The 23,202-nt window shown below is 36.7% G+C and overlaps 1 protein-coding gene across 1 annotated transcript in view; it reads left to right on the top strand.

Moving 5' to 3' along the window:
• Positions 1 to 23,202, top strand: part of CRIM1 (cysteine rich transmembrane BMP regulator 1) — a 202,739-nt gene that overhangs the window by 96,441 nt on the left and 83,096 nt on the right. Inside the window, exons 4-5 of the mRNA XM_068404398.1 lie at positions 4,718 to 4,838; positions 20,806 to 20,927. Coding sequence (XP_068260499.1) covers positions 4,718 to 4,838; positions 20,806 to 20,927 — 243 coding nt within the window. The remainder of the gene's footprint in view (positions 1 to 4,717; positions 4,839 to 20,805; positions 20,928 to 23,202) is intronic.

Raw genomic sequence — 23,202 nt, 5'->3', positions numbered from 1 at the left:
CAGTTGTGGTACCTACTGAGAACAACTATGTCATGTCCCTTTTGTTTTGCTGCAGTTACTAAGCTCAGAGGTGAGATAACAGCGGTCTGGTGCCATAAGCAACCTGCTTTGTTCGTATGAGCTGTGTATAACCGGCCATTCATGAGCAGTGAATTTACTGAATGAGCACTGAATTTAATTTTAAGCTGGGTGTTACAGTTCTTAAAAAGTATTCTCAAAAATAAAGTTTTTTTCTTAATGATAGTTTGAATGAATGGTCTCAAATGGAGCTGCATAATGTGTTAACAGTAAAAATAAAAATAACCTGAAACAAGATTTGTGGGAGTATATGTGCCTCTTTTGCTAAGAAGCTAAAACAGTATAAGCAATGATGTTTTTAAAATCATGTTTGTTTATTTAAAGATGGAGTTAAAATCTAATCTAAAAGGTATTTTGCTGAAGTTATGATAGGAACTTTAGCTGCCACTTTTGAACAAAGAAAGGTAAATAGTTTACTTTGAGAGTTATCCAACAGATGCTTGTTGTACATTTATTGACAACTTTGTATATGGTGAGGTGGGAAGTGTCATCTCTTAGTTTCTGACATCCTTGGAAAAGCATTGGGAAACGTCTGTCATGCTAGGGAGAACCTCTGTTGAAAAGGCTACTGGTCTGTCATTCTCCTAGTAGTCTTTCTGGCAGAGATTTCATTCACTCGCCTTCTCCAGCATCCCTGCATGGCCTGAAAGCTACTCTTACTGACATGGAGGTGTTTTTCTGGTACCAAATCATGGTTTAAACACAATTGTAAAGAGAATGTTACTGTTTGGCTTATTTCTTTGGGGAATTTTGTGCAGTCGGGGCTTGATGGAATGTCTGAGATTAGCAGCAAAATTCAGTAGGTAGTGTGTAATGATGCACAGGGAAGTAGCTTGTGCTCCACCCTGGTACGGCTTCAGCATTGAAAATCAGACCTGGAATTTTTAGAGCATTGTGTTAAGGACAAGGGTCAGTAAAATCAAGTTTTTATACATAGTTGATAGAAATAGAATTATAATTTTTTTTTATTCTGTGTTGCTTACAGAAATAGTACATGTGTTGTTCTATTGGATGCTTTGTTTGTTAGAAGCTGATGTTGAGAGGACTTAAGAGCTGAGATTGAAAAAGGACTGGAGAATATGAGTGGGAAAGAATTACAGATAAATTTCTAATGGATTGGCGAAATAGCTTATAAGTTGACAATGATTGTGAGGGAGAGGAAAAAAAAATTCAGCAAATGCAGGGGTCCATGTTGGGAAATACCTGTGATAGGGAAGTTAAGGAAGTGATTCAGACAGTGGTAAAACTGCATTGAAAGTCCGGGAATGCTATTTGTTCTGGTTGTATTTAATACATTCTGAAGTGTGAAGAAATGTAAAAAGGATGATGCATTGTCATGGAGAGATACTTCCATGAATTCTTTCTCCTTCTGCCAGAGCAGAAAGTGTAACTACCATTATCACATGTAGTCATGTTGCATTGCGTTACTCATGAGAGACCAGTTGAAATGCATCTGAACTGAAAGCAAAGGGTGTTACGTGATGCTTCTTAGCTGCTGTAGAAGCAGACTGTGTACCCTTGTACTGGACCCTCAGAAAGCTGTGACTTCTGGAAAAATATGAAGTCTTTCCTGTGCTGAGCCACTGTGTTGCATCAGAGATGCAAATACTGCCTTGGTCCTGGACCTTTAGATGCATAGGTAGCTATTTAGATCATGCCCCTGAACTGTACATTCTGTTCTTTGAAAAGCCAGCATAATTCATAAAGGTGAAACTTAATGTACTTGTGTTAACGTATTCTACTACAAAGTTATTCTCACCTAGGTATTAAAAGTTTCATGATCAGAGACCTTCGTTTTTGTAGTATACAAAGGAGGTTGCACATTGCTGCAGCTATGTTAGGGTCTGCAACCATGGTAGGGTTTCTGCTACATTCTGGTAGAAAGATCAGTAACTCTCAGATGCTACCGTATACAAATTCAGTGCATGAGAAAGTTCCTGAAGACATGTAAGCAAAGGTTGATCGGGTGTGTCTTCACCAATAGGAAATTGCAACATGTTTATGAGTTCTTGAAAATATATGTTTGTCGAACTATATATTTAAAGCCTAAAGTTTCTAGGATAGACAAAAATTATTTTCTTTAGACAGGATTTTTATTTTTTTAGCTGATTATAAGCTGTTATATATTTTATTATAAACCTACTCATGAAAAGTACATTTTGTAATTATTGGAATCAAAGTAAGATGTGAAAACAAAACTAATATTTCAGTGACAAATGTTTGCAGTCTTATTTTTTAGGATGGTAGTACAGGTAGTCTGGAGGACGTCTTTTTAAGTAATGAAGAATCCAATTATAGACTGTTCTGTAACCTTTAGTATTTTCAGCTGATCTGAAAGGTTGGCTCAGTACTTTTTCCAGTTTGAGAAACCTATTTAAATCTGAAAAAAAGTAGGAACTTTTTTTTTTTTCCTCATTCAAATATCTTTTAACTCTTATCTCTCTTCATCTCTCTCCTATGAGGAAAGGCTGAGAGATCTGGGACTGTTCAGCCTGGAGGAGAGAAGGTTCAGGGGGATCTCATCAATGCATATAAATACCTGAAGGGAGGATGTAAAGGTGGAGCTGGGCTCTTTTCAGTGGTGCATAATGGCAGGACCAGAGGCAATGGGCACAAACTGAAACAATAGAGGCTCCCTCTGAACATCAGGAAACAGTTTTTCACCATGAGGGTGACCAAGCAGTGGCATGGGTTTCCCAGAGAAGTGGTGGAGTCTTCATCCTTGGAGATACTCAAGAACTATCTAGCACGGTCCTGGGCAACCAGATCTATGCGGCCTGGCTTGGGAAGGGGGTTGGACAAAATGACCTCCAGAGGTCCCTGTCCAACCTCAGCTGTTCTATAATCAATCTAATAATGTAATAATAAAGATTTCCCAGTTTGGAGACAAGGCTGAGGTGAGGTATGAGTGTGGATTATAAAATTCTGTGGGTGATGGATAAGCTCACTACATACCCTTTGTTTACCATATCATTATTCTCAATGCCTGTTGTGATAATGGAGGAACTAGATGTGTATTTCTTACAGAAGAGCTGTTTCAAATGTGTTATTTGTTGATAAAATGGAACATAAAACTCTAGGGCTTTTTAACATGAAATAATACAAAATGAAGTATTTCTGTCTTAAAGGCAAATAGGTATCTTTGTGTGTTTATGAAGAGACATAAAAGGTAATTTGGTAATTGTCATTGTTGAGATTAGTAACTGGAATCTTTCCATTTAAATTTAGTAACTTTCTGCATTGCTCCACAAAATGGACTTTAATTAAATTTGTGCATTTCTTGGTGAGAACTTGAAATTGTCAGGTTACTCTGATTTAACAGGTGGCTTCATTTCCCAAATAACTGAAAAAGGCAGATTCTGAATATCGTTTATACAGAGGATACTCACATACTCATATACTTTGAAAGTTAATGGTCTTGAGGACAAACCTGGTGGTCCTAACCTTAATGCGCTGCAAACTGTTTTCATTGAACTTGTGCTTTCATTTAAATGTGTAATGAGATATGCTAAGTAGACGTAATTCTAAGACTGATGTTTCATTATGATCCATTGAATTATTATTGTGTACTTCTGAGAATTAAGCCTGAAAGATGTAGGACTAGAAGACAGAAAATGGGACTTCGAAAGGTATCAGCTCTTGCAAGAAGTGTGGTGTAGCATTGCCAAGGTGCTTTAGCATTGCAGTAAGCGGTTGTAATAGTGTCAATACTGAAGTGAAGTTTAATCAGTAATCAGGGATATTGTACTGTATAATTTTCAGTCTGATAACATTCAGTTCTTCCTGCCTACTCAGTCAGCAGGTAGCTTTTTTCTTTAAAGAGGGAACCATGTTTTAGTCTGTACTTCCTTATTATAATTATGATAAGAGATAGCAAATAGATAATGCCTGAGCTGGTATTGTTTGTTAACATGGGAGATTTAGGACCAAATAAGATAAAGATGTGTTTCACCTTTCCTGAGTATGACTCATAGGATTACATGTATATTCAGCCTGATTTTTTTTTTTTTTGCATTTCTAAGCAGTTTTTGCTTTCTGGAAGTGTCTGTCAGTCTTACTAGTTATGCGGAATGCTTAATCTTATTAATGCAGATAGATCTGGTAATTTGCATTTCATTTTTGCCATATATAAATACCTAAATACAGCCTAATGGAATAATCCTTAAAAATGTAGTTTACATGTGAGGGCATAAATCCATAGTGTATCTTTAATATTTTTTTTTTATTTCCTATAATACAAGTATTTTACTCTTTAAACAGACTTTAATCAGGAAGAAAATTAAACAATGAATTGTTTACTATTTTAAAAGCTGTGAGGAAAATACATTCTCAGTAACCTAGTATGTTTCTAGTAACTAATATTCTTCACAGGTGTAATGATTGTTGAAGGTTGCCTGTCTAACTTTTATAAATTTTTAATTAACTAATATTAGTTCAGTTGCTTCCTGAGTCAGTAATATTAAAACGTGAATCTTAAAGAGAATGGAAGTCTTTTTGTAATGTTACCTACCTGGCATGCATTCATTAGATGATAATTTTTCTGACTTAAGTTAAAAGGCTGGTTGCTTATGATGAAGTAATTTGCAAAAAGCTTCTAAAGCATGGGTAAAAGGAATTTTCTTCTCCCCTTCCTCCATAGTGTTCAGTGTGGATTGCAGCACAGTCGAATGTCCTCCTGTTCAACAAGTTGTTTGCCCACTGGATAGCTATGAAACCCAGGTCAGGCTGACGGCTGATGGCTGCTGTACCCTGCCCACAAGGTTGGTGTCTTGATAGCTGCATGTTTTTAACTTGTTCTCTACAATTCAAGTACTATGAATACAGGATAATCATACTTCTGTGGCAATAAATGCTAATATGGAATAAAAGATACATGAAGTAGGTTAAAGGTATATCAGGCTGATAGAAATACAAAATCTATTTTTATGAAGCAGAAAAAAATTCTCAGGGCAAATGCATGAAGCTGACTTTTGCTGAAATTATTTGAGGGGTTTGTGCCTCTAGATAGATTTTTCAAGGTATTCAATTAATTTTACAAAAGTAAATTCTTCTGAGAAACTTTTGAAGGTCTTCAGTGGTAAGGAATTAAATGATGGAGGTGGCAGAAGACATGCCAGAGAAAATCTTGCCTAGTTAAAGGAAAAAAAAAAAGGTACTTTTTGTATGTGAAAGACCACTGTAAGAAGCTGAAAGAGCAGTGGCTATCTGGAACTGTAGGGAAACAGAAATTTCAAGTACTTGCTCTTTATTTTACTCCTGTTGTTGTTCAAGTAGGTATAATTTATTACAATTCAGAAAAATAAGACAATTTGGAGTTGTTTTTGTTCCAAAATTCTGCACCACTGTTTTAGCTTCCATTTTTACAACAGACTTCCCAAAGCCTGATTAAGCAACATGACCAATAAATATGAATTCGAGCAAAAAGTACCATCAATGAAAATACTTTACACAAAAAAGTAAGTATTTATTGTAGATGTAACTAGTTTTTTATTTGGTATGAAGGTCTTCGCACCATACAATATTGCCATATTCTCAACCACTTGTGAGATTATAAAGGATAGATAAACTTGCAAAGAGGGTAGAAAATGGCAAAGGTTGTGTAATGAATTAGGGATCTTCCCTGTGGGGTACCCTTTGGGTACACATTTAACATGGTGACTTCTTTGAAACTGTTGTTCCTGTGAAATATGAGGGTCTCTTATTGCACAGAGAGTTAAAAATACATCTATTTAAAAAAAAATTAAGGCAGGAAAAGAGATGTGAACAACATCATATAGTGCAGTAATCCTGTCTATTAAAATTTGAAAATATATTTTTACACTTGACAAATTTTATTCGTAATTGTACAATACACTTAGTAGTCTGCTAGTTAAAAAATACTTATTATACCTATTCAGTGAATGCTAGAAATGTGCTTTCATTCAAAGTTGTTGTTTTCTTTTTTTTTGTTTGTTTTCTGGATTTTGGACCAGAACATGGTATGGATTCTCAGTATCCTCTCTTCTTTCTTTAACATATTGTCATTAACCTGCCTAGGAATTAGAATAATTTCATATTAGTAGAGAGCTGACTTGGCTAGTTGGGATTGCATAGGAGGCTGTAGATTTTAACTAGTCATTGTACTGGCATTGCTGCCAGTACAGCTTAGCATGTTCAAGACAAGAATAAAAGGCTACTAAAGACTCTATTCAGAAAGATAGATTATAAAGTCAAAGAAGCAATCTTGGATTAAAATTTCATAGATTTCTAGTTTAGATTAACACTCAGAAAACTTGACACAATAGAAAATTTAGATTAAGGGTAGATTTTTACTTCCAAATTTGTTTCAACTTGCTGGATTAAAAAGTGATATATAGGCCAAATTATTTGTTTCCCACAAGTAAAATTGTCTTCTGTTTTTCTGCAGTCTAATATAAGTTGTGATTTGATTTTTCTGTTGCTTGAGTGGAGGGAATGAAAAATATCCACTTTATTCTTTGTGGATGATAACTTCAGTGTTCCTTCTATCAGGGAACGTAGAGTACCAAGAAGATAAAACTTCATTTACTTCAGAAAAATGACCAGTTGAAAATATTTTCTATTTCTAGCACACACATGGGTATTGATCTTAAATAAAACACCTAGAGCAAATTTGTCCTTGAAAGAATTTTTTTCTTTCTTTGATAATGTTTAAGAATATAAGCAGCTGATTTGCTGTGTGTCAACTGTAAGTGAGGTCTGAAGCGCCCTTGTACATGTGCACGGTATTTAAGTGACAAAACCAGTATTCCCATCTCCTGCACACAAAGACCCCAATTCTACAAGCAGACTTAAGAGTATGTGAATTATTAGATAATTGTGAATTGCACTGAAACCTCTCGGAAATCATATTGCTGTGCATTACTGGGATTAGAGTTTGACAAGGGATCAGAGCTGGTGTAGATGAGTTCTTAGCTCCTGGAGTCTTATGGTTGGATCGGGGGGTTTTTTGTGTTAGTGTCTCTGTCCTTCTTGATGTGTAAAGCTGCAAAACAAAACATAATCAGCATAGCCTAGTCTGAGTCTGCAGGCAGGTTGAAACACACAGAATCACACACAGAATCAATCAGGAACCAATCCTCTGGGATCATCGAGTCCAACCATTGCCCTGACAACACCATGTCAAATAGACCATGGCACTAAGTGCCACGTCCAGTCTTTTCTTAAACACATCCAGAGATGGTGACTCCACCACCTCCCTGGGCAGCCCGTTGCAATGTCTAATGACCCTTTCTGAGAAGAAATTCTTCCTAATGTCCAACCTGAACCTCCCCTGGCGAAGCCTGAGGCTATGTCCTCTTGTCCTATCGCTAGTTGCCTGGGAGAAGAGGCCGACTCCCACTCCACTACAACCTTCCTTCAGGTAGTTGTGGACTGCAATAAGGTCACCTCTGAGCCTCCTCTTCTCCAGGCTAAACAACCCCAGCTCCCTCAGCCGGTCCTCGTAGGTCAGACCCTCCAGACCCTTCACCAGCTTGGTCGCCCTCCTCTGGACTCGCTCCAACACCTCAACATCTTTCTTGAAGTGAGGGGCCCAGAACTGGACACAGTATTCAAGGTGTGGCCTCACCAGTGCTGAGTACAGAGGGACGATCACTTCCCTAGACTGGCTGGCTACACTATTCCTAATAGAGGCCAGGATGCCATTGGCCTTCTTGGCCACCTGGGCACTCTTTTAACAATTAAACAATTAACTTAAATAACTTAAACAATTACAGGTGTCTTATACTCCTCCATTAATTTTTAATTTTGTTGCTTAGTCTATGTTGCTGTATATAGTTATTATGTAGGTTGCTGGATTTTTGGATTGCCTTAATTCAGCCAAAGCAATAATGCACTTTTTAATAGAGTAGGTGAGAATAAAAGAAGAGCTGAATGTGACAGCAGTAAAATCGTATAGATGCTTTACGTGTGTGTGTGTGTGTGTTGGAAATGTATTTAATTATTTAGATTTTAATATACTGGTGTGCTTCTTAAGGAAGACAGTACATGCCATAGGCATCATTCATGTGCTATAGGTAAAGATGGTACTTGAAGGGAGCAATAAAGGAACACAGGCATGGGGATATTCAGAAAAGAAAGATTAAGTGAAGTTTAGAGGGAAGAGAAGCATCTGTATGAAAAGAGAGAGCAGAAGGGGAAACTAGGTTCAGTTACTTGGAACATGAAAGTCAAACCATTTGAATTCAGATTCAATGTTTCCTCAGATTTGAGGAAACATTGGAGCTTTATATTTGAAGCCAGGGTCTCTGTCCCACATGAGACTTGCATTTCAAAACTATAGAAAAGGTCAAATAAAGTGCAGATTTATAGATGAATGACTCTACAGTGGGGAAAAAGGATTGTTTTTCCTCAATTCTGGAATTTCTTACTAAACTCATGATAAAATATTCGCATTGCATTGACTGTCATTCAGTTTAGCATCACCTAAATCCATATCATATCTCTTTTCAATCATTAGAATTAAGTTCAAAAGAAGTGGCACTGTATGTTTTAATGTACATTTGAGAATAATTTATTAAAAGCAAAGAGATAGTGTTTCATAAGGCTATAGTCTTTAAAGTTCATGAAACTTTTTTTTTAAGATTATGGACTTTTTCAAGAAATTAGGATTATTTGCTTCATTTACTGCCACTAAAATAAAGGCTTAATACCATCAGAACCAGAGAGCAGTCAAGGAGAGTATGACAGTTAAGGATGGATGGCATGTCACTGACTCAGTTAACAAGTAGCTGACACCTTGACATACAGCAGGAGCGGACTGACTTCTGTCCCACATCTTGTTCTTGGCTCATTTCTTGTGTGTAATATGCTAGGAAAACAGAGGTCCTTAAATCTGGTGTTAAATTGGCATTTGTTTTATGAGTGAGCTCTTGAATGCCTATTCATAGTATTGAAAACTCCTCTAGCAATGCCAGGGGAAAAGTGGGAATAGTAAACAATCATCTGATACCATAAGTTCTTGTACTTGCATTCAGAGTTTACATTTAGTTTCACACTGATTTCTAATGCAGTACTGCAAGCAGAAGAGCCTGCTGATTTGGCATTAATGTTAAAATACTGGTTGCTTTAGCTTTCATCAGGCTGTCATGAAACACTGACCTTAAATTTCCAGCTATCATGTTAGGAAAACTAAATGATATGTCTGTCTCTGGTCTTGGTAAAGATGCTCTCTTATCCAAGAAGCTTATTGAATGAAAATGTATTGGAGCTCTTACAGAGAACATGTTATCACAGTTTTGTTAATGTAAGTTTGTCATCTTCTGTTACAAAGTTAAATGAAGGGGTGATCAATACGAAGTGTAGAGAATCCATTATATTCTAATTTATCCATTTTTTCTGTTGCGAATGAATTTTCTTCACATTTTCAAATCCATTTGAGAATTTATAAGTACAAAAATCTTTATCAAAATCTGTTTCATTTTTTATCGATGAAGAATGGACTGTGACAACAGGAACTGATTTCAGTGATTAGTGTTGGCTTAGATCTTTATTGCTCACATGGTTTTGTACATTTTTCATAGGATTATATACAAAGGAGTAACGGGCATGTTTGGATAGCTTTGCACCAAATATTTCTGGGTTATTTTTTTTCTTTCTGGCTGAGCTCTTCATTAGCATAATTTGTAAATTTAGTTGTATTCCCCTGCTTCTGTGCTCTTTTCCCTTCATGTAATCCAAGTATAGTCTTTAACCTTGCTCTAGTTTCTACTCTCCCTGCTGTTGCCTGTTACAAATCTGGTAACTTCAAGATTCATTCAGTGCTCTGTTATCATGGAGATTTTTTTTTTTTTTCAGCTGTTCTTGGTCAGTGTTTTAACAAAACCAGATAAACCAAAAAAATTATAGAGAACCAGAAAGATACTAGTACTGTGCCAGTATTAAAAAGAAGAAAAAGTAAGTAATTAAAGCCTGATTATCTTGACATCAGTTCTGAGAAAAATAGTGGGAAAACTGACAGAGGATTGAATGGAGAAGGGTTAAAGGATGCAATTATAGCTAAAAGCAACTGATGTTGCTTTGACAGAGGCAGTTTTCTAAAGCTTGATTTTGTCTTTCGAAGATACTAAGCTTGCCTTAAAAATCTGACCGTCAGAGCACCTTTTTCAGTTTCTGTCTTCTGTAGTCACCAATCCTTTTCCTTGTATTGGATTCCAGCTTTAACAAAAATGGTAGAGCTCTTTAATTAATATTGTTTCACAGGGTTCACTTTTACAAAACGGAAATGTAACCAGAACATTTTCCACACCTCTCCTCCCTCAGATTTTGCGAGTGAATCACTCCTGATGAGTCAGCATTGTGGTTCTTTACCTCATGAGGTGAACTCTTGCAGTGTGCACATGCCAACTTGAATATATTTCTGATAATATAGGATATAATAATATCCTTCTGAGATGAGAGAAGCATCCAGGAGTATGTTCACTAAATCAGAATCGTGACTGTCAAGTCTATAGTTCTAAGTTGTCTTTCAAGCTATTACCAATTTATATTTGCATTGTATTTGAGAGTACCCACACACAGCTAGCTGGATGTTTTTCTTCCGATAGCATCTGTAGAGGTGGCCTCCGAGTCCCTGATTACCTTTGCATCTGTCCCACTCAATAGGAGGGGTAGAGTACACCCTTTCTGTTCATTCTTAGCTGCTTCTCTGGGCCAGAATTTTTCTGTGTTGTTCCTTATCAAAATATCCCATGATTCTTGCATGTTTGTTTAGATTCTTTTCTTAGGTCTTCATGTCTTTGGAAGACCTTAATTTTATGATACATTGGGTGTTCAGTACAGGATTCACCACTTTGTTTTTGCCAACCTTCTTTAGAGGGCAGTCATGATTTTTCAGGAGGTATAACTTCTTCTCTTTTCCCCCATACCAATCACCTCTCTTAAGCAACTTTTGCTGATACAGAGGTCTCCCTTGTATTTGTTCTAGAATTTTAGATCCTTCTCCTCCACCCACCTCATCCTCAAGAAATAGTATCCAAGAGAAAGTGGTTGTGGATCCCAGTTTTTGTTAAAGGAAAGTTCAGCTGGAACTGGTAAGACCAAATACAAATCCAAGCACCTGTATCTTCCTGAGATTTCTATTCAGGGCTTGACTTCTGAGTAACCTGGGTAGGTGGACCAAAGGTCTAACAAAAGCACATTAAGGGTTCTGCAGAAGCTTTTCTATGCCTTCAGTTCTTTCATCAGTGTCTTCGAAACTCTGGTTTCTAGCTGTCATGGCCAACTTTCTCAAGTTGTTCCTCCTGTACTTTAGCAGACTACTTTGCCTCTCAAGTACATCTGACCATCCAGTACCATAGTGTAACACTTGGTATTGAATTGGAGACTCTGTTCCTTACTGAAGAGGCAGGTTTTGTATCGAAGGAAAGCTCTGCATTGATGGCAGTTGAACCCCTTGCACGTTAAGCTCAGGCTTGCAATAGGGTTTGGTTTGTTTTAACAGTTGATGAAAAGGCTAAATAGAACAATGCAGTATTGTGAAGTTTCACAATATCTGGAAATAGGTGCTTAGGCATTTTCATGTATTTTAGTCTTTGAAGAGAAATCCTCAAAAATTAGGAAACGGCAAATATTTTCCCCAGGAAAACCAGTTTTCTTCATTCAGGTCTGCTAAGTGAGAAAGTGGTATTCAGTCCTGTTTACAGACTGCACTGTACTGAGTATCCACAAAGAGCAAGGATAAAAGGGCACATGTGTGACGTTTATAGGTGACCCACGCTCCGTGTCCCATCTTCTCCATGTTGGTTTTCTAGGAGATGTTTTGCTGAATTGAAAGTTCAGGCATTCCCCTTCTTCCTCCATTACTAGAGCTGCCTCAGCAATTCCTCGATGTTCTCAATGTGGTGATAGTTATTGCTGCCTTGGCGTCCAGCCTCACAATGTGGGTTGTTTTGGCAAGCAACCATATTTTCCTGAAGTCCGCAAATGAGAAAAAGATGAGAAGTATTTTATTATTTTTTTAAAAAGCCATCTCAATAAAACTTGAACAGAAGCTCTTGAAACACAAGACATTTCTGGAGCCTGATGGCTGACTTCTGAGTGTCAGAGACCTCTGCCAAAGAGAGGAAACGTGAGAATGTTTTCAGTAGAAATAGCATATGAATCTTCTGCAGAAGAAGCTGTAAGACATTGTAAATGCAGGGGTCCCTGCTTGCATCTTCTGTAAGATCAGGTTTTTGTACCTCTGTTGTACGACTTAAAAACACACATCCATGCTCTTCCACCAACTCCTAGGAAGTACTGAATTGCAAAACCTTTCAAGACAATGCTACCTAAAGGAAGGAGCACATTTCCCATAAACAACAAAACCCCAGTATTTGTATGGGGAGGAGGAAGTACTGATCATAGTTACGCAAGCAACTTCCTTTTTTATGTATGAGTTTTTATGGAAAAGTATGTGTAGTACTTTAATCTGACCGTGTGCTGTGTTAATGGTATATTTACTCCTTCATTGTTAAACTTCAAAAGAAATTTTAACCCAGATAAATTAAAATAACTCTTAATTAAATCTACTTTTAGATGGTGTTTTATGGTTGGAAGTGGAATGAGATTGTAGTGTCTATAGAACTTGGTTTTGTTTGCATTCCTGACAAGCAAGCTGGTGTTTGAACTCTTTCAATTTATAATAAGCTGGTAGACATAACTTTCTATTGCAAATTTTTGTTTTCACTTGTCAGTCTAAGAATTAGTGTATACCTTGATTGCACTGAATATTGCTCTCCCTCCTACCCGCCAAGACTTCCCACTCTATTTTGTTACATTTCTTCTACTTAATCGGCTACAAAGTGTTTGGAAATTGAACAGGTGGTTTAGTTTGATTTCTGATGTGAACAGGCAAATTTCTGTTTGTATCACAGAGATCAATAATGTCTTTGACAGTTGTCTTCAAACTCACAACTGTACAGATGGCTAGGGAGACCCATATACATGATAAAACAATAGAATTATCCCTTGCATGTTTGCATTTTAGAAGGGAAGTAAACATGAGAACTTCCCAGCTGTTTCCAACAGTACTCGGAGCAGATAATAATATCAACATTACTGAGGTTATATCAAAAGAGTATGAAGTTGTGTTTCCTCTAGAAAATGACAGGAAATGTGTTGGACTTCAGCAGCCACAAATCTCTGCTCCCCTTTTTCTTTCTTAAATTATTTAATATTTAGAAAGTGGAACTGAAGGTTGTGGACCATTTTAAAATAATAAGTAGTTTCTCACTACTGTCCCTTGAAAGTCATTGGTGGAATTTCAAGAATCTTGTTTCTAGAAAAGGATTACAGTTCTTGAACACATGGTTCCCACTAAATGGAAAAGTTCTCATTAATTGAATAGAGTTGTTTGGTTTCAGAAACACTGGGATTCTGGAGCAATCTTCTGGCCTCATTTTTAAATTTAGTCCATAATGGAATAAATTCAGAAGCTAAATGATCGTCTAATGGTTTGCCACATTTTTAGGAAGGTCATATTTGCACCTTTTGGACAGTTTGCTTTCTGGGCTCTCTCATTTGAAAACAGCATGGAACACTTCTCAAACAGAGTCGTAGTCAATTTATCCTTCCTAAACTTGTACAGAATTGCCTTCAGGGGTATGAGAAAGGTGTTTTAAGACCAGAAATGGCATGGAAAAGCTAAACATGGAATAATTACTGAGTTTTTTTTTCTTTCAAAGAAGAAAGAGTGGATATCAGATTAAACAATCAGATAAATTAAAAAAATTATGTGTTTTGGGCAGGTTGGTGGGGTGTTTTGCTTTTTCTTGTTTTTGGGGTTTTGTTGGTTTGCTTATGTTGAGTCCCTGATGGCTTAGTTTGAGGGAGTAAGAAAGTTTGGAGTTACAGGAATACTGAAGTTAGTTAATTACTTAAAACTATTATCTGTAAGTTATTTTTGACCTGAAGTCCTTAGGAATTGTGGTTTTGTTTGTAAGAGGATCAGATATTTATGATTCCTTATCAAAAAGTAGTGAAATAAGAAAATAAATAGATTCTTATAATACCAGATAACTAACATTTGAATAACATCTCAGCTAATATCTTTGGTTTTGAAATGTTTGTTATATTATGAAGGGCGAGGCTGATAAACCTAAGGAAAGAGTAGCTGAGGTACGTAGTGGTAAAAAAATGAAGAGAACTTCAACAGAGAAAAACGTAAGCTGGTACGGCAAAATATGAGAAAAATGCAGGGTTGGACTGGTTTATATTGTGTTTTATTTCGTATACTGATGAATTCAAAAGGGTTTATACATGTATCAGTGTACTTGAAAAAAATCAGTGCACTGGAGAAGTCCCTGGCACTTGGCCAGTGGTTGTATGCCTACTGGTTCCATGGTATGACACTTTTGTGGCTGTCCTCTTTTCTCATCTCATCCTTCTGGGAAACAGACCAGTTGATTTAACATTAGTCAAAGGGTGAAATCAAGTCTTTGGATTCTAATAAGCCTTGAAAAGATGATAACCTACTTGATGTGAATGCTGATTTTACAACTTTTTTTCCTTGCTTAGCATCTGTTTGCTATTTCCTAGTGCTAATAATATGCAAAAGATGCACAGAAAACATTCCCTTTCACAGTATCTTTAATTAAAAGCTAGATAGTTGCCTTTTGTAATGTTTAAATGTCCCCTGTGCGTAAAGATCGTTATACTCATGGAAAAATGCAGTATTATGTTGGGTATCTCTTTGTAAAAATATCAAGAATTTTAGAAAGGAATTCTTACTTGGCAGCACACTAGCTTTGATTTCTCAATAAGAAACCCTCTGGCGAATTAGAATAGGAAGAACTTCCATGTGAGTCACTTAGTTCATATAGAAGCAGTGCAAAACTTTTGAGCATTTGGAAATGGTCCGATAATGAGTGTTACATGCAGCTTCCACAGTTATTCTGCCATCTCTTTCTACAGGTTTATTATTGATCTCCAAAATAAAATACTAAAAGCTTTCCAGGAAAAGAATATTTTCATTAATGACTTGCTTAATCATATTTTTAAAACTGGAAATGCAAAATGTATAAAACAGTGATCCTGAACTTGTGGGCGAAAACTCGCCAGTCTGTATGTCTGAAGATTTAGGAAAATTCTAGCTGAGCTTCTTGGATGGAGGTGTCCAAATGGCTTTGTCTTTGCCTGCAGTGTCACTTTCTGTGTAGCGCTGGATTTTATTTTTTCTAAGACTAGCATTTGTTTGGTTCGTTAAGCTGTGGCTTGACCAATTTGAAACTCATAATCTTGCCTACTTAACTCACGTCATGGCTTCAAGTGTAAGTAACATGGACATAATCTTTCGCTGATTTCATGAGATTGCTATGTTAATATTTCATTTTGCTGTATCGTCGTCTCTTATACCCTATGCTTGATGATAGGGAGGGTCTTGCATTTTAATCTCTTTCCTTGCCACTACTTAACCAAGCTTTGATAATGGGAGTTCTCTTCTCAAAATTCGTTATTTTACAGTATCCTTAAGTGTTCATATTATTAATGGACCTGTGGTAATTTACTACATTTAGGTAACATAAGTGCTAATAATGTTAATGTAAATTGTATTAGATTTCTGCAAGGAAAAAAAAGAAGGACCGTGATAAAATCTCCACAGGAATTTGATGTATGTTTCAGGAATGCTTTTCTCTAGTCTCAGTGCTCCAGACAATTTTGTTTTGATCCTCAAATATCCCTCTCCTCAACACACCCCCCACCCCAACTTTCCCATACACTGGTATTAAATCTTTTTTCCAGGGTGCCTGTTCTTATTTTCATAGCCATTATGCCTTGTGCCTGGCAAACTCTTTTGATCCTACCATCAAAACAGCTTTTCTGAGGCTAAGCAAGCCCTTCTCTCTTTTCATTTGTTTAATAACAGAAGTAAATGAACCAAGATAATTAGATTTTAAATAAAAATTGTCATTTACAAGTATTCAGTTTGATTTTTTTCTTCCTTTTCGCACTTCTGATGATGAAAAGGAAAAAGATTATATAAAAGAAAAAAAACAAAACAAAAACAAAAATACAAACAAAACCCCCTCAAACATAAAAGAAACAAGTAATGAAATGACTTCTGTTTTGAAGAACTTAAAAACTGAAATTAAAAATCAGGCCATTTATATTACTGATGCAGTTACCTTCCTCAATCTGTAAAGCATTGGTTAATGGACATTATCTTGTTTCTAGTTCTTTATATACTGAAGTTTCCCTTGCTCAGTTGTTGAAATTTCTAGGTTTATTGTTGTTATTACCTTCTTGTCTTTTTTAACCTGAAGAACTGGAGACAATTCCTTTTACCAGTCAGGTTGATTCTGTATTTTTAAAATTTCAGTACAGCTGACTTCTTACTTGGGAATCTTGGTTCCTTCCAGGTCATCCCACCACCTTTTCAGGCTGCACTCCATGAAGTCTATTGCATGACTGTTGATTCTTTTATTCTTTCTGGGCCCATACATATGTTAGGGGACATCATACTCCCTTACAGGACTATTCTTCCTTGTTAAAAGGACAGCCAACATGGCTTCACTAATGGCAAATCGTGCCTGACAAATTTGGTGGCCTTCTGCGATGGGGTTACAACACTGGTGGATAATGGAAGAGTGACTGTTGTCATCTACCTGGACTTGTGCAAAGCATTTGACACTATCCCGCACGACATCCTTGTCTCAAAATTGGGGAGTCATGGGCTTGATGGATGGACCACTCGGTGGATAAGGAATTGTCTGGATGGTCGCACTCAAAGGGTTACGGTCAATGTCTCAGTGTCCAAGTGGACACCAGTGATGAGTGGCGTTCCTCAGGGGTCAGTATTGGGACCAGCACTATTTAACATCTTTGTTGGTGACATGGACAGTGGGATTGAGTGCGCCCTCAGCAAGTTTGCTGATGACACCAAGCTGTGTGGTGTGATTGACACACTGGAGGGGGAAGGGATGCCATCCAGAGGGACCTTGACAGGCTCGAGAAGTGGGTCTGTGAGAACCACATGAAGTTCAACAAGGCCAACTGCAAGGTCCCGCACATGGGTCAGGGCAATCCCAAGCACAAATACAGGCTGGGTGGAGAATGAATTGAGAGCAGCCCTGAGGAGAAGGACTTGGGGGTTATGGTTGACGAGAAGCTCAACATGAGACAGCAATATGCGCTTGCAGCCCGAAAGGCCAACCATATCCTGGGCTGCATTGAAAGAAGCATGGCCAGCAGGTTGAGGGAGGTGATTCTCCCTCTCTACTCTGCTCTTGTAAGACCCTCACCTGGAGTACTGCATCCAGCTCTGGGGCCCTCAACATAGGGAGGATGTGGTTATAGAGGGAGCAGTTCAGAAGCAACATTGTGCCTTACTGATCAGCAGTCTGAACTGCTGAATGTTTTAGAAATTACCTTGAGAAGGACCATGGCTGCTATCAACAGGCTTATCACAATCTGGCCTGCTAAACTTCTTCAAACCTAATGCTCAGTACCAAGGCTAAGATACACCCTGCAGGTGAATAGCTGCCTGTGATAGAGCACAGAGCTCTACTACAACTTCTCTTCTGTCTGTCCCTCTGCTCCAAAAGGCACTTCAGAAAAATCTAGTACTGTAAAGCTCATTTTGCTCTCTTATTGAGAATGGGATCACTTGCTCGGAATTTCCAGATGTTGTTGTTTTTGCAGTGCGATGGCCATGCTCAGCTACCAGAATTCCTTGTTTCTTCCTGAAAGACTTCTGTCTCCAAAACAATGTTTTCTATGCTAATAGCCTGGACGATGGTCAAAGGTTTTCCTAGCAGAGCTGGCTGAAAAGAATGCAGAATATTTCAAAGTCCATCTGAGACCATTTGCTACTTTGACATTCTCCTATGCATGGATCATTTTTTTAACTAAATGGGAAGTCAATTTATAGAATTTTGGAGTGTGGAGTTTTGTTTGCTTACACTGTGAATGAGTATTACTCAGAATAGAAGGGAGTATTTTCTGCAGGAAGGAACATTGGCTCCCACCAGTCTTTTAAACATCTTTTTCAGCCCTTCTTCTGGAAGGTTGTCCTATCTTAAGTTATTTAATCTGGTGATTCATATTTTTTGTTGTTTGATTTTGTCTTTTTTTTTGTTTTTTTTTTTAAAGCAGTTGACTGGGAAGAAAATGAGAGGGGAAAAGTACAAGTTATTAATCTAGTCATTTAATATTCTCCTGCAATTCAAATAATCAATGATAATGAATGTGAGGCAAAGAATAGAGAAGATACAGGCATGTCTGACAAAGCTTATTGTGAAGGCAATAAAACTGAGTGGTAATTTCAGCTCATGAGACTTGATAAATCAAGGTCCACAACTGTATTTCCATCATGTGTGCCATTTTCTCTGGGAAAGACATGACTTTTGAGGAAGTTTTTGATCTACCTGTTTTCCCAGAGGTTATCTGGATGTTGAATATAGGGTGGCTGAAGTGAAATCTAGTCTTTTTTATCTTAATACCGCTTTCAGATTGTGTCTGTACTTTTTTTTGTTATATATGTTTTAAAAGATTTTTTCTTTCTTAGTAATGCGTAGGTGCTTATTTCTGTGTTTTGATCTTCTCACAAGGGAAGAGCGTTTTCCAAAGCAATGTCTGCTACATGGGTTAAGGTACAAATTCCTTGAACCTGACAGTGCTAATTGTTCTTTTTTGCTGATTGCTAAAGGTAATCTTTTTTCTCCATCCCTCTCTACCCCCTCCCCCCAAGTATCTTCTTTTTTGGGGGGCAGGAAAAGATGACATATTAGTACAAAATTCTGTAAGATTACTGACAGAGTCATCTTAAAGGGAAGCTGCTGTCACAAATCCTTTGGATTTTTTGATCCCATGTAGTAGAAGCCATAATGCTTCTTTTCCTTCTATGTCTCTGAAGGTAAAGGGCATACAGTAACGAGAATAAGTAGATTCCCCTTTTTTTTATGTACAAATAAGTTGAGAAGAAAATGTCAAAAGCAAAGGCATGATAAGTAACGCTTTGATTTCTGTACTGTTACTTTTTTGTTAGTTTCGTTCATTAACTTTTACTGTTATGGTAAGACAGTATTATAAAAAGTCCTTGAAATGCCTGTTTGAAAACTGTTACTATCCTGTAGTATATATGTGCACATAGAGTTAAATTGCTTCACTTTATCTTGACATACTTAATGTTATTTGTGAAATGTGATATAATAATGCTGTTTTTCAAGGACTTATCCCTTTATAGTAACACACTCCTGTGATGCCATATTTTAATAATCCTTTTCAGATAGTGTAATAAAGGTTCTGTGAGATTCCTTGACTTTACTTGTATTTCTTCTAGCAAATTTCCTCTTGAGTAATACTTTGCAGTGGAGAACATAACAATGTTATCTAACACTGATGAGGTTAAAGGTAGAGATATATTAAAACCCTGCCTGTTGAGAGATGGCTCTTCCTCATTCATTGAAGTCTGGTCTGAGATGAAATGGCTGTTGGGCAATTAAGGAGACATGCATGGTAGAGGAGGACCAAAGTTATTGCTTCTTAAGCATAAAGAATAAGCAAATGCATTAAGTGCCGATGATGCTTCTTATTAATGGGGGGTTTAATGTGGGGGTCGTCTTGCAATACTTAAAATATTTGAACTAGTCGTTAACAGGAAGAGTTCTTAATTTCATTTCTTTAACTCACAGTTACAGGATCTTCTGCTGAGTTCTTTTTTTTTCCTTTTGAAATTCATGTGTATTTGTAGTATGCTAAATTAATCTACAAGTTTTTTTACAAAAAAAAATTGTGATTTGCAATTGAAAAATTTAAGTGCTATTCCATGAAGTTTCTCAGCTATGACATTTGCATATTCCTCTTTGTTCACTTTGTCTTGCATTTTATTGAATGATTGCTGCTTATCCCTATAATGTGCCCATTGTTCGGGGCAAGAACGCCAATAAATGTAAACTTATCAAAAGTATTAAGTGTTTGATTTTTAAACTGTTATGTTAATCATAAAGCAAAGAATCTGGAAACAAACCTGATTATTGTTTATCTACTTGTTATGTCTTCCAGTTCTTTAGGCTGTTTTCTTAAATAAGCAAGTAAATACTACTTATATGGAGAAAACATTCTTTTTGGAATGATCCAATCTCTAAACCGAACCACATTTAATATATTTAATATACCTAGCCTCCTGCACTATTTGGCATCTTAGGTAGTTGGTAGCCCCTCCACAAACTGAGGACAGCACCGTCAAAAAACAAAAGAGAACCTGGCAGTTATTTTCATTTGGCTTAGATTTAATGGTTCTTCATGGTCTTCCTTTCTCTTTGCATTATTCTGTATATAAAACTGGGTATAATATGGGTTCCTAATGAGAGAACACTCTTCTGATGAATGGGTGCAGTTACTGCTGTTAGTGTTTCACCAGTTTTGATTTTTCAGAGAGAACTGGAGGAGAAGCCTAATTTTGTAAGTTTGGAGAATACAATTATTTTCAAATAATCTGGAGCTACAGTTTTCTATGTTTTTACATGCAGCACTAGAGGAATGTTGATGTTGCACAGTACCACCTTTTTGTTTGCTTGACCAGCAAACAGAGTTTGAGTGGTCAAAAAAACCCAACTTCGGTCTGATAATCTGTCTTGGTTGTTGGGTTAATAAAAGATGATTCTAAGATATGAATATGCTAATACTGGAATGTGTGCTCCAGCTTTCAGTCTTCCTCTTGCTTATTCTTTCCCCTTATACATGGCTTCATTTATTTATGGGGTTTTCCTTACTGTTCTTTGGTTTCAGATGCGAGTGTCTCTCTGGTTTATGTGGTTTCCCCATGTGCGAGGCAGGCTCCGTTCCCCAGATAGTCTCGCGTGGAGATGGAACACCTGGCAAGTGCTGTGATGTCTTTGAATGTGTCAATGGTATGTGAAGCTTTCTCTTGCACCTGGAGAGAGGAGGATTTTATCTGTTTGTGGGAGATGCTGGGCATTTGGTTATTTTTACCATGTTGTCAAGATCTAAGAGAAATTGTTTTCTTGAGGTTCATTCAGTAAGAGGGAACTGGAAGTTCTACTGAAGATACTTCAGAGGGAAAATGTGTCGTTTGTAAGTTGTCATGTTTATTTAATTTCTAAAGCACTTTTCGCTGTGATCCAGGGAATTACAGTTTTAGCAAGACTCCCTCGCTTCATGTTTTTCGGGTACTACTTTGCCAGTAGCAAACAGTAGAGTCCTTTTAGAAGTGGAACTTTTGCTAGGCCCTGCAACTGCTTGTTGCAGTACTGTAAACAAAAGCATGCTGTTTAGACTATGGGGTTTGCTTTAAGAAACATTTGCAAAGTAATTTTTAACACAAATGTACAACCCTTGGAAATTGTAAGTCAGTGTAAGAATAGACTGATTTGCATTCTTTGCTTCCTGATGTAAATGTTTAGAAAATGTTTAAAAACCTTAAATTTGATATGCAAGTGACTATATCTCAGGACTGCTCTATGCTATATATATAGAACTGCATATATGCTAGATACGGTGAGTTGGGAAGAGACTTAGGTATTTGACTATTGGTAGATAGAAGGGGAAAAAATATTCTTGAAGGGTTGCATGCTCAGATAATTTCTGAGCATAAGAAGTTATACATTGGTGCACTATTTATTAATTAATATTTATTCAGCAATATTTAATCTTGTTTAGTGGCGCATGTATCATGTGTTTGAAACAGCTTTTATTTTACATTCTTCGTTGCATATGCACATAAAGATACATAGAGAGACATTGCCCCAGGAGAATGTTTGTGACATTTACACGTAGCAATATTTTAAATACTCAAATGCTGATTCAAAAAATAATACTTAGCACATATAATGGGAGGTTATATATAAAAAATAACTTTTTTCATATGAATAAAAGAATTTGCATCAGGAAGAATCACAGTTTCTTTAGCTTGCAGATTCTTGCACTATTTGGAATAAGATTGTAGAAAGATTGTAGACACTGTAGAATTAAATGCAACTTACCTAGTTTTTATTTATATACTGCCCGTTATACTAAAGTAATATTCATCTTCCTTTGTTTCATATTTGTGTGATTCTGTTAAAGTATCATTTCTGAATTTGATTTAACTGTGTGGCACACTTCAATGCAATGTTTGATTCAGGATTTACTTAAGTACTTTGAGCAAGAAATGCAAAGACAGTTTCTGATACGATGTCTTTGCTGGTGTGAAACAGTCTCAAACGTACAAACCACCTTGCTAACATTCCTGTTTCTCTTCAGTCCGCAAGTTATTTGTGGGTACTGCTGTCAAAATTGTTGCAGTATATATCATATCAGATGTTAGATGGAGCTTTTTAAATTGCCCACTTTTTTTTTTGTCCTTAGTCATTTTCATATCCTCTTTCCAAGGAGGAGTTATATTCATTTTTCGTTTTTTAACAGTGAATTTGGACTGTCTTAGCACTATTGCCCTGTGCGTCATTGCCTTATAGCTCCCTGTAGCTCCCTCCAAAGGTTCAACCTGCTTCTGGGTCAGGATTTCTTCTTGCCCCTCAGGCTTTCCCATTCCTAATCTTCACTGTAGTAGCCTGTGAAGACAGAGTAAATTGGAATAAAAAAATAGGAGTTTTTGAAGGGAAGTTGATGCCACAGGGCAAAGCAGAAAGGACAGATTGGAGGAAAATGAAGGTTTGTAGGAAAAGATAATCTTTTGTCTTGTTCATGTCCTTAAAACATCAGTATTAAAATATTACAGGCCAGTATGAACATTATTTTTTTTTTAATAAGTTCCTCTTTCAAAAAAAAAAATCAGTCTGAGAAACCTGGTCAGAAAAGTTAAATGCTTGTGTTTTTTTTAAAGAGGACATTTGTCTTCGTTCTACTTAATGCTACAATCAGATTTTAAAAAATATTGCTGTATGATGTGACTTGGAAGTGCCTTAAGTATATTTAGAAGTGAGAAACAATTATTAATTTATTATTAATAATTATTACTGATGCTTTATTTTGGAAAGAGGAAAAAAGCTATAAGCCTGAAGATGATAAATATTTTTATCACAAGCTGGGAGTAACCATGAAGCTACTCATGAGGAGTTCTGTATGTGACATTTGGATTGTGTGGCAGATCATTAGTAAAGAGGACAGAATAGTCATAGAACTTGATCTGCATTGCTTTATAATTAGGGTTTTTTCAAGTGCATTTTG

The sequence above is a fragment of the Nyctibius grandis genome, chromosome 1 (assembly GCF_013368605.1).
Source record: "Nyctibius grandis isolate bNycGra1 chromosome 1, bNycGra1.pri, whole genome shotgun sequence".
NCBI classification, from domain to species: Eukaryota; Metazoa; Chordata; class Aves; order Nyctibiiformes; family Nyctibiidae; genus Nyctibius; species Nyctibius grandis.
Note: the sequence above shows the minus strand (reverse complement) of the source record. Positions and strands in the feature narration are given on the sequence as shown.